Genomic DNA, 11,868 nt, shown 5'->3' on the forward strand with positions numbered 1-11,868 from the left:
TATAGCCTACTTTCAAGCTGTTTGTAATAAACCTAAGTAGGCTAGTATCGATTGGCTCCATGTAAACTTTTACGGTCAAACATTAAACTTAAAGCAGAGAGAAAACTAAAAACAAACGAAGTCACTGGGGTGTTTTCCTATGTCTGTTGATGCCAAACATGTGGCTAGTGACCTAATGACTACTAAAATTAAAGTACCACGACTGTTGTGTCTCAGCGATAGGCTACAACAATCGCGCCTAATCACACTTTATTGTAACCCGTTTCCCCGTCTTTGTTATTTCAAGGAACACGTTACGGTTACAATGTAGCACTTTATGCGTTCTCCGTCTGCGCATGACTCGTTTCCCTGGCATTGCAAGCCAGACGCGTGCAAGTATCTCACAATTCCGCTTGTTCGCCGCTCCGACCTTTCCCCCAGTTTTCGCGAACCGAGTTCACCGGGTTTACTCTGACACCGCTGACTCCTAAGTTACGCCCCCCAACAGCCACGCACCCTCTTTCCTCCAATCGGCCTTCGATCACGTACTGATCACGCGCTACCTTCCCTCCCATTGGCTGACAGCCGCTACACCTTTGTTTTTTGATTGGTAACATGTTACCACCCGCTATTCTGCAATGAATTTTGTTTCTGTTTTTTTCTGACTTTCTTTTTTTTTACGTCTCCCCACTTGATTCACTCAGCTGAGGTTGGACGCTGCCGCTTAAAGTGGTTACACTTATGAGTTTAGGACACGCGGAGTAGAGTCGCAGGGCAATTGTCTCTCTCCTTTGTTGACTTTTGATATATAAAGAGGTTGTTTTTGCTCCATATGCTGACTTTTGCGTCAGGTCTGGTCTCGGAGTCCTGTCGGGTGAGTTGATTAAAAACTGGTCACTGAAAGTGGGTTGTAGTTTGCTGTTTGCGCATCTGTAGTGGGCTGTCTGAGCATTGTTTTGCCTTAACATTGCAATATGATGTGTCCAGCTTGCATGCTTCAAACATCCCATCTATACCCCAGGAACCTATTACACTTAACGAGATTGTCTTAATTAAGGTCAAGAGTAAAGGAGTGTTGTTATACCTTTTAAAATTCAACTTGGAAAAATAAAATATATTGCATCTCTGTTTTCGGTATCCATCAATACTTCCTAACTGGTTATAGCCAAAGGGGAACACTGGGAAAAAGATATCGCAAAAAAACATTCTTGTCTATAGGCTACCATGAACCTAAGGCCCCCTCCTATTTATAGTCAATTAAACAATCAAATATGTAGTCAACATTAGAAGTTGCTGTGTGGGCTTGTTTAGTTAGGACTGTGATTCATGACTAGATTTGTTTTATCACGGGGAGACATTAATGTTGAGTTGAAACTGATACATTACTTTGGCCTCCGGAGCTATGGACAGTATATCATTTATAATTGTATGTCATATATGTTTTCCGGTGGTCTTTTCGGTAATTGGCAGTAGAGAGTTATACTAAATGGAGGTGTAACCTTAATTCAATACTTCCTGATGCGGGTTCCACCCCTGCACCACCGCCGTTGCACTCACATGGCCCGTTCGTTCGGTTAGAGAGCACGTCACTGTTTAATCTATTTTTGGAGATGGGAGGTTCCCAGTCTCATAGTCAAATGTTATGTGAGACGCTGGGTGTTGCCGCGCTAACTGACGAGCAGTCCCCCCCCCCCCTCCTTCTCACTCCTGCCCCTGAGCGGCTGGAGCTCTACATGCAGTTGTGCATTTAGCAGATGCCTCGCACGGCCACTGAGTAACTTGCAGAATAGGTAGTGTCACACTATGCGCTACCGGAGAAGTGCTTTGTGCGCCAAAGTTGACCAAGCATTTTGATGCATTGCGTACTGCATTCAACTATTTTCAGAATAGACCAAATCCTCTCGTGGATTAGTGGGTTAATATTTGTGATCACTCTGACCTCTAATGACTATTGCTATTAAAGGTTAGCCCCTGAGCTGTATTAACAAAGGTTTGTTGATGCTGTACCCCTTCAGGTAGATACAACATACTGTGCCGTGGAAATGGAGAGGAACCGGCATGACAGTGAGAGATCCTGCTCTAGCATACTGGAACATCATGATCTGGAAGCTGCTGAAGCTCTGGTCTGCATGAGCTCATGGGTTCAAAGGTCACACAAACCACGCCCCCTCACTCCAACCTCAGACTCCTGTGACTCGTTGGTACTGCATCCTGAGGTCACCGAGTCCCCCAAAGACATGGTCTCACTGTCCTCACTGGTAAGAACATGTGGAACTAAGGATGGGCTGCTATATTGTTACAATGTACCTCTTTCAGTTTCTAGTTCTAGTTCCAGATCCAGTCATAAGTAGGGAGTGTCAAGGGTAAGGCATTCACAGTGTGAAGGGTGAAGATGACAGTCTTTTAAGGATGTGAGAGCGTATGGCTTGCTGACAAAGTAACAGTTACAGTGGAAATAAGAAATGAAAGAATCCTTTCCCCAATAATGATCTAATCATGTGTCGTGATAATGTGTCTTGCCATGAACCGCAGTGCAAGGCATGTCATGTGACACACAAAAAAATCAATTTGATGTAGTCGTACTTGGATAAAAAGTGAAGGTGTTTTTTCTGTTTATTTGATGTCTAACACACTTCTTGTTCTTCCCTTCCAGTGTATGACTCCACCTCACAGCCCCAGCTTTGCAGAGACCCCGACCACCACGGTCCAAACCCCCTCAGGCCCACGGTCAGTCTTACCACAGCCCAGGCTCTGCTCAGCTCTGCCTGGTAGAAATGCCAACCACACTGGTTTACAGCCAGGCACCATCACCTCACCTGCTTCACCATTAACCCAGGAGACCACCGCAGGGTCACAATGCAGAGCCATGGCAACTAGTGTCATCCGCCACACAGCAGACAGACCATTCACTGCCCACATTCCACCTGATTCCACAGGACAACAGGTGAGGCTGGTGGAGGCAGAGAACCAGGGACAGCAACTTGAGGCCTGGGGGAGCATTACACTGTCCCCGATGGTCCGCCTGCAACCTGAGGCACAGAGCAGCCCTTGGGCTGGGCCTGGGATGGAAGTTTTTACCAAACCCCTCTCTGAATCACAAGGCCCTTTCACGGCCTCACCACCTCCTCCAGTCTCACCCTGCCAGCTCAATCCCTTGCCCCAGTCTGCCATGTCCAGTTCCCAAGTCCTCTGCCAGGTTTTTCCAGTGAATGGCCAAACGGGGATAATCTCTGCGTTTGTCCAGGCACCAGTTCAAATGCAAACCACCAACGGCCCAAAGCCCATTCTTCCCCAGTCGCCCTCTTCCTTCCCCCAGCAGGTTCTTGTGGGTTCTCCTGTGGGCCAGGGGACTGTGATGTTTGTGGTTCCTCAGTCTTCCTTGTCTCAGTCACATCCTGGGTCACAGAGTGTTGTAACTCTGGGCAACACCAAGCTTCTTCCCCTAGCCCCAGCTCCAGTATACATGCCCTCAGGTCAAAATGGAACTTCCACACAGGTAGACTTCTCTCGCAGGCGGAACTATGTTTGCAACTTCCCTGGGTGCAAGAAGACATATTTCAAGAGCTCTCATTTGAAAGCACACCTCAGAACCCACACAGGTTGGTCTCACTGATCTGTTATTTGTCTTGATAAATAAATGATGGATTGACTGCAACAAGAGCTAGTATCAATGTTAAGTAATTGTTTATGTGTTTTGCTTTTTTAACAGGTGAGAAACCTTTCAGTTGTCACTGGGAAGGTTGTGATAAAAAATTTGCTCGTTCAGATGAACTATCCAGACACCGGCGCACACACACTGGTGAGAAGAAGTTTGTGTGTCCAGTGTGTGACCGGCGATTCATGCGAAGCGATCACTTGACCAAGCACGCTCGTCGACATATGACCACCAAGAGGGCCTCAACATGGACCTCAGAAGTACGTGACCTCAACAAAATGGCTGCTTTCAAGGCTCCACCAACCATCTCCTCTGTTCCTCTCAGTGTACTTGTACCCGCCTCAAACTAAAAACAAGTCTTAGGCCGCAGGGCCACCTCAGGACAATATCCCATTGAGCATCTATCACGGGGAACATAAGTGACAAAAACATAATGGCTGCTACTCCAACAGTGGACAGAAACAAACTGACTTTGCACTGGATTTTTAAATACATTGTTGTTTATACTTTCTTTATATGGATTTTTGTTTACTTTTGTACAAGTACATTTCTCAAACTTATGCACTCTTTTTGCCAAAGCCTTCACATTACAGTATGTTATCTGTTACTCCTTGTCTGTCTATGTATATTTGTATATAATATCTATATATGAATGTAATGTGTACTCCATCTTGCATTTATTGACAATATATAAATACATAAATGTTATTGATGTGCTTAAATCTGTAAGTGGACAGTATTCATATATGTGATACCATCTACTGTCTTGTCTTGCTTTGCATATTATTTAATAAACATTTGTTTTTAAAAGTATGGACCATCATTGTAGGCCTGTTGTATGCTGTGTAAGTGTGCAAGATTCAGGAAAACCGGCCCGACCTACTTATAACTATACTCTGTAAATATAATCTATAGCAAAGTGATATCACACTAATACAAATATTCATAGAAAAAGCGCTCTGGCCAAATACTTTATTCCCATTTCAAAACATAGAAAATATCAACAAACACTAGGAATGGTTGTATCAGGAGAGATAGCACAGATTATTCACTAACATGAAGTATCCTGTTACACAACACTGATGATTTCTCCCAGTCCTCCATACACCAGCTTTGATTAACACCCAGTAACAAGCCTCCGCAAATCAAACTGGATTGTGGTTGTATGGTTAGGGGGCGCGACCAATCGTAGAAAGGGTAGAATTGCAACATGGTTACAGGCTTTTGATTGGTTTACCGAATGCCCGCCCATTTGCCTTACTGACCGACTTTCCCAGATAGGAAAAAGATTAGGGTACATGCATTATCCTTTATAGTCAACGTTTCAGAACCAATGAATGGAATATATTTTAGTTGTTGTGCGCGGAAAAATAGCTCAGTGCTGGTTGTGGTCAATTGCCCATGAAAACAAGACCTCACCTCAACATCACATTTTGAACACACTCTCTAAAAATGCTATTTGAAAATCCCCAGCATCCCTCGTTGGAATTATAAGTTTTACACTGAAAACGATTCGCATTTTATTCCCGTGAGCTGTTTTTAAATGTGCTTTATAAATACATTTGACTTGACTTGATTTAAATGTTGGGGCAATGAGTTCCTTGGTGTTCCATAAGAAGTCGCTGGGGCTTCGCGTCAGCATTGGCCTACATATTGCATAAGCTCAAACGTGGGTCATGCATGCCTGACTCCTCGGTGCGAGAATACGTGCAGCAGGGGCCAAATGAACACATGTAAGATGTGTTAACTACTCTTAACTACTGGCCAATAATTACATTTAGGCCAGAGTACGTCACGAACAATCCACCTGAAACACAATGCGACTATTTGGAACAGGTCTTATTCTGATCTGGCACGAGGGAGATCCTTTTAGCCATTTTTTTCAAATCCATAGTCACTAATTGAATCTGCACCACCATTGTGATATTTGTAATAAAAAAACGCACATTTATAACTTCCAAATAGCTACCTCCCAACTCCGCATAAGTGTTTAAACTCACACTGAGTAGCCTGCGCCCCCTGGTGTCAAAACAAGCCAATAGTCGGAGAAAGTAGTTTCCAACAGCTGGTATGAAAACAATGGCCTATTTACTGGACTCTAGCGATTTTGCTTTACCTAAAGGTATCGGGTTGGCACTCTAAAAACAAGCCTTGGTGGAGTTGCGCCTATAAACTTACTGAACATCATGTTTACTGTAATCGACGTCCATGACTATGAGTAGGCTATTGTATACCCAAATGCTGTGAAACACCTTAAACTAGAGTCTCCCTCCCAATGATCACGTTGTTCCGAAGCAGGAGCTAAATACTTTAGTTTAACCGAAATAGGGTAGATCATTCTAAAGAGATTTCAACCATTTCAGCCAAGCGATATTGTGTGTGAATGACATTCAGCCAACCACTAGAGGGCAACACTCCAAATATGACCCGAACTCGCATCGTGAGGTTTTTGTCTTGTAAGGAGTGACTAACACCTCGAATTTGCGCCCGAAATGGACAAAGGTAAATTTGGGAAATATCTGCAGTGATAATACAACTACCTAGCACACACAGCCACGAATATTAATGTAGGAATAACTTGCTAAACATAATCAATATCAACGCAAGTATTGTAATGAGAGACGATGCAGAAAATGTTTTTGCCCTCCAAGCCCCCAAATACATTAACGTTATGGTGACTTAGAGGTCTCGTGCTTTGTCAGATTTTTAGTAACGTTTACCAGCCAAAATGGTTTGTCTGACTGAACTGTAAGGGGCAATACTCATAGAAATATAGTCTTTATTCACATAGTGTCCAATTATGAAAATATGTGGGAATGGCAATTACATATGTGTTGTAAACAGTTTGCCAACTGGCCAAGTCCTTATTAAAAATCCTTGTTTGCTCTCCATTTCTAGCACAAAAAGTGCAATGCAGTTAATGTAGTCTAAATGTTCTAAGGCACAGAATCATGCAAATTAGGGAGCTACTTTTGTTTACCAACGACGTGGCGGGAAACCGTGCCAAACACAACACATTTAGACGACTTAGCTTGCTCTGTTGCTTTGGTTTGGGATTTTGCCTATGAATCAGATAAAGGGAAGACTGTAGGATAACTTTTAAAAAAGTCCCTGAATTAAGATATTTTGCTAGTTCGAAGAGGATTATTAAGTTTTGCCATCGGTCTACCAGGGCTATATTTGAATCAGCTGTTTACAATCACTAACATGTATCACCTTAATGATTATTACAACATGAGGTTATTTAGACTTGTAGCGTTGTACTTAGTTTTTTAAATGTATTTTCTCTAACTCAAAAGCGCGCCTTTTTTATAGTTAAAGGTTTGTTGTTTCGTAACTCGTTTCATAAAGTACACTCAAGGCATTTGAAATTCCCGCAATCTGAAAGTGACGTAGAGGCACAAGTCGCGATGTTACTGGCCAGAAATCTAACAATTTAAAGTGCCACTTTTCTATTGGGTTAGCCCTTTCAAGCGCCAATGTTGAAATATAAAGGACGCTTTTCCCTTAGGTCCTTCATTAGGTTTCGTGTAGCTGTGGAGATAGCTTGCTAGTCTTGTTTTCCAACTAGTTGCGCTTCTTTATTTCCTTTAAGTGTAATTTTACGTTTTATTTTAGATAACGCTCTTATACTTTCACACAAGACGTATTTGTAATATAGTTGTATTTATTGCTCTCGGTGCTGCTCTTAATCTATCTGAAAATGCTATCTACTAGGACCCCGCTTTCCGCCAAGAACGAGAACATCGTCTCTACTAAAGTTGAGGGCATGTCCCTGACTGACAAAGAAAACACAGTAAGTGGAGAAACCTTTTAATATCATGTACCATGTGTGTATGTAGAATACTGTACTGTTTGAGAATTTCTTTGTCGTATTTAATGTTGAAGTTACTGACTACTAGCTTGACTAGGATGGTTAACAACGTTCTTGTATAACTTAACAAAATGTTGGTCAGAAGTGAAATAACACTAAAGGTTCTCACGTAAAGATGAAGTTAACATTGTCTTTCTACTTTTTTTTCCAGCCCCCAAGCCTGAACACAACTCGGATTTTGGCCTCCAAAACCGCGCGTAAAATCTTCGAAGATTCCGAGGTAATTGATATTTAACATTAACGAACGTTAACGTACACTTTAAAGTTAGCTTGGCTATAGCAACATGCTCATAGTATAATAATTATAGTAATATAAGACGTTATAGTTAAGTTACTTTTGATGAGCGGCACTTTGGCGCCATGTGGTTTTAAGGACGTTTGTAGTTAACGTGAATCATTAGGTTACCGAGTCACATAGCTAATACGTTTGAGTAACTTAGAATTTCTAACATATTAAATTAAAGTTGCGTTATAACATAAAACTCAGCCACAATCAACGAAATCCGACCTCACAAAAGGTTAGCATATGTTACTTTTCTGAATAGTATAGCTGCTTAATCTAATCTGAATCTACTTTTTAGTGACGTTAACTTCGAAAACTCAACATACTATTGTCTTGGTTTACACAACCCAGCCTGCTGATCTTACGAAAGGGTGTCAATTGGGGCAGGGGCAGCATCGGTTTCTTGTGTAACCTCAATGATGCCTAGTTAGCTTATCCAGCTAATTGGACTAACTAACATTAGACTAACTGCTGTTAACTGCCCTGCTAAAGCGAGTATATTCACTTTTTAACACCGGTAAATGTCGGTCTGCATCAATTGTCCATCCTAAATTTGTAATGATGACCTTTTTTGTTTTAAAATAGCCTACGAAGACGACAAAAGCGAGCTTTGAAGAAGAACCTCTACTGAAGGAGAACCCCCGTCGCTTTGTCGTTTTCCCTATCCAGTACCATGACATATGGCAGATGTACAAGAAAGCAGAGGCCTCTTTCTGGACAGCAGAAGAGGTGGGTTTTCTTTGCTTCTTGTAAGATTGTGGTGTATGTTCATAGAGGTCTAGACCTACAATTATCCATGTGTTCAGGATCCACTAATCTCTTCCTCTGGTATTTTTTAAGGTTGACCTTTCCAAAGACCTCATGCATTGGGAATCGCTGAAGGATGACGAAAGGCACTTTATCTCTCATGTGTTGGCATTTTTCGCTGCCAGTGATGGTATTGTCAATGAGAACTTGGTAAGCAAAGATGCTGTACAAACTGAGTCATTGGGCTTCTGTGACAGGGCTAGAGGAAGGATGTTCAATGTTCCTGTGTTAATTCATTGTTTTGACACTAGGTGGAGCGGTTTACCCAGGAAGTGCAGGTCACCGAGGCACGTTGCTTCTATGGCTTCCAGATCGCCATGGAGAACATCCATTCTGAGATGTACAGCTTGCTTATTGACACTTACATCAAGGACCCCAAACAGAGGTTAGTCCCAATATGATATCCTGACCATAAGCTACTTTTTGGCTGTGATGAGACGCGCAGGGGTACGGACCTCAGCTACAAATGGGAGCTGAATGTCAGTGGCTTTATACCGGTCAGCAGGCATGTGGTCAGCTGACTGGTGGCCACTGGCATGAAACAGTCGCAAGTCTGAGCCACTCCATAGATGTTTAATTTCCTTACATTTAACAGCATGACCAATGAAAGCATGATTTATAGTCTTGTTAAAACTGATATTTTGTTAACTGTCTGACATGTGAAATCCCTGGTGCATGAATGGTTAGGCTTTAAAACACACCCTTGGCCAATGCCATATGATGATGGTGCTGAAGTCTTTCTTATTTGTAATTTCTTTGTTTGTTGTGATTGCCTGCAGGGACCACCTGTTCAATGCCATTGAGACCATGCCATGTGTAAAGGAGAAGGCTGACTGGGCTATTAACTGGATTGGCAACAAGAATGCAGCTTTTGGTATGTTCCAACCTCATTTACTCCACAACCTTTTGGTCTTTTGTCCAAGGAATGATGACTGGCTTGTAAAAGTCAAAGACTTAAAGTTGCGTGTGACTTGTTTCAGGTGAGCGAGTGGTTGCCTTTGCTGCTGTGGAGGGCATCTTTTTCTCTGGCTCATTTGCATCCATTTTCTGGCTGAAGAAGAGGGGTCTTATGCCTGGCCTTACTTTCTCCAATGAGCTTATCAGCAGAGATGAGGGCCTGCACTGTGACTTTGCCTGCCTGATGTTCAAGCACCTTGTCAACAAACCATCAGAAGAAACGGTCAGGAAGATAATCATGAATGCTGTTGAGATTGAGCAGGTAATTGATTCATCTTTGAGCCCGTTTAAAAAATAATAAAAAAATGGCCATTGAAATATTTTGGGTAATGGTAAATCAAGTGTCATGTATTTATTTTTTTCTATTTCTGTCCTAGGTATTCTTGACGGAAGCTCTGCCAGTCAAGCTGATTGGAATGAACTGTGATATGATGAGGACCTACATTGAATTTGTCGCAGACCGACTGATGCTGGAGCTGGGTTTTGAGAAGGTAGACTTCTTTTCCAAAGAATGAATGCTTTATCAAGACTGGTGGTGTTTGTTGGCTGCCCATTCAGAGCCCTAGTGGTGATCAAGTAATTGTATGGGTCATCCACTGCACTGAACAGTGTTATAAATGAACTTGAATAATGAGACATTAACTGGATTGGGTAAAGTCTAATTTCAATATGCTTTTTACCTGTCTGCAGATCTACAGAGTTGAGAACCCCTTTGACTTCATGGAGAACATCTCGCTGGAGGGCAAGACCAACTTCTTTGAGAAACGTGTAGGAGAGTACCAAAGGATGGGTGTTATGTCTGGCACCACAGATAATACCTTCACCCTAGATGCTGACTTTTAAAACCGTTGATGGGCCTGAAACTTCCACCTGCAGTAGCAACCTGTCAATCTCGCCTCCCTTGATGAGTTCTAGCCTACAGTAGTCGACAGTAGAGCTTGTAGTGACTTAGTATACCCTGCACAGTTCCTCTTGAAGGGAAGGGAGTTGGGAAGGAGTCTTAAGTGTTGGTGATGGGCCCTGAAATGCACCTACACCTGGAAGAGGGTGTTGTCCTGTCATGTGCACTTAGGCTACCTCAAAATTGTCATCTGGGTCAGGAAACCTGGATGGGCACCACTTGGCACATTTGGACATTTCATGTGTTTTAATGTTATTTTGGGTGAAGCCTTTTAATGTATTTATCAAGTTTTTGTAATAAATTTACAAAAAGTTGTGCTGTTTTTTTGAATGGCCTGTTTATACTTTTTTTTTTGATGGTGAATTGGTTTTTGTTATGTTGGTATTGAAGTTGTTTGCCTTATGTTGTACTTTTAGTTTTCAACTTGTAAATAGAGAAGCATTTTAATAAAACGACAGTCAACACTTGATGTTTCTTGGATGTTTTTACAATTTACATGGTTTTGGTGGAGGTGATTTTGTATGAAGTTCTTTTTGCATTTGAAAGCTGACTAGTTGAGCATGAAGGCGTATTCGAGTGGGTGCATCAGAGGGCGCCTTGACTTGCGTGTACAAACATGACTTCTGTGTCACGTGTTCGCTAATATTTTGACTTTTGACTCGATCGCATTAAAGGGGGACGTTCAGTGACAAGCGGGTCCATCAAAAAAAGCGAGTTGGCCGGCTTATCTAAAAGTAATTACTGCAAATTAAAGGCTGAGCAATAAAAACGTCATTCAAAACTAGTTTAGATGTATCCAATGCAGCACACGCTGCGTTTATTTTCAAAGGATGTAGCTAGCTATTGTAAACCAAATCGACAGAATTAATTGATTTGTATTTTATTTTTTTCTCAATCTGACATGATCAAATGTGTCAAGCGAAAGCCCGAAGTCCTCTTGTACGAGCAAACAGGTGACCATAGTCCACAGGAACAAAATTGTCTAGCTGGCAAGTGGCTAACGTTAGCAATTCCAGATCTTGAAGCATGATCTTGGTTAAAACAACCCAATTTAATGCAAATTCAGTTGAATTTCAACCCTGCACTGTGCATTCCTCCATCACATGTGCAGTGCATTCCTCCAGGATTCAGAGGAAAAACGCTAAAACCAGAGGCCTGAGAAACTTTCTGAGAAACTTTTTTGGGGAGGGATCATAGGTAATACATTTATTTTATTCAACATTCATGTTTATGTTGTTCAATGAAAGAATCCATTAAAGTTCTACTCACAAATGGATTAAGTAAAAAATGTAATTTTTTAAATTAGTATTAGAAATGTTTGCATGCATGTCTGCTTATGACAAAATAAAATGTTGTTTTGTCATATATGACAAAGTAAATACAGTTAGTATAAATAACCCCAAAATGTCCAG

The 11,868-nt window shown here is 41.8% G+C and overlaps 2 protein-coding genes and 1 non-coding gene across 3 annotated transcripts; all 3 read left to right on the forward strand.

Moving 5' to 3' along the window:
* Positions 1 to 301: 301 nt before the first annotated feature.
* Positions 302 to 4,451, forward strand: klf11a (Kruppel-like factor 11a). The gene is made up of 4 exons (XM_012823982.3): positions 302 to 853; positions 1,995 to 2,237; positions 2,633 to 3,578; positions 3,689 to 4,451. The coding sequence occupies exons 1-4, from the start codon at positions 812 to 814 to the stop codon at positions 3,982 to 3,984; spliced, it is 1,527 nt and encodes a 508-aa protein (XP_012679436.2). The 5' UTR covers positions 302 to 811; the 3' UTR covers positions 3,985 to 4,451.
* Positions 4,452 to 7,152: 2,701 nt separating this feature from the next.
* On the forward strand, positions 7,153 to 10,920 carry LOC105897030 (ribonucleoside-diphosphate reductase subunit M2). Its single transcript, XM_012823873.3, has 9 exons — positions 7,153 to 7,430; positions 7,660 to 7,728; positions 8,377 to 8,520; positions 8,632 to 8,748; positions 8,850 to 8,983; positions 9,378 to 9,472; positions 9,579 to 9,817; positions 9,933 to 10,046; positions 10,246 to 10,920. Exons 1-9 carry the CDS (start codon positions 7,338 to 7,340, stop codon positions 10,396 to 10,398), a joined length of 1,158 nt encoding a protein of 385 aa, XP_012679327.2. The 5' UTR covers positions 7,153 to 7,337; the 3' UTR covers positions 10,399 to 10,920.
* Positions 9,022 to 9,160, forward strand: LOC116223959. Its single transcript, XR_004165365.1, has one exon. It is a non-coding gene; the product is annotated as a small nucleolar RNA SNORD94 (small nucleolar RNA).
* Positions 10,921 to 11,868: the final 948 nt, after the last annotated feature.

Source organism: Clupea harengus, chromosome 15, assembly GCF_900700415.2.
Source record: "Clupea harengus chromosome 15, Ch_v2.0.2, whole genome shotgun sequence".
Taxonomy (NCBI): Eukaryota; Metazoa; Chordata; class Actinopteri; order Clupeiformes; family Clupeidae; genus Clupea; species Clupea harengus.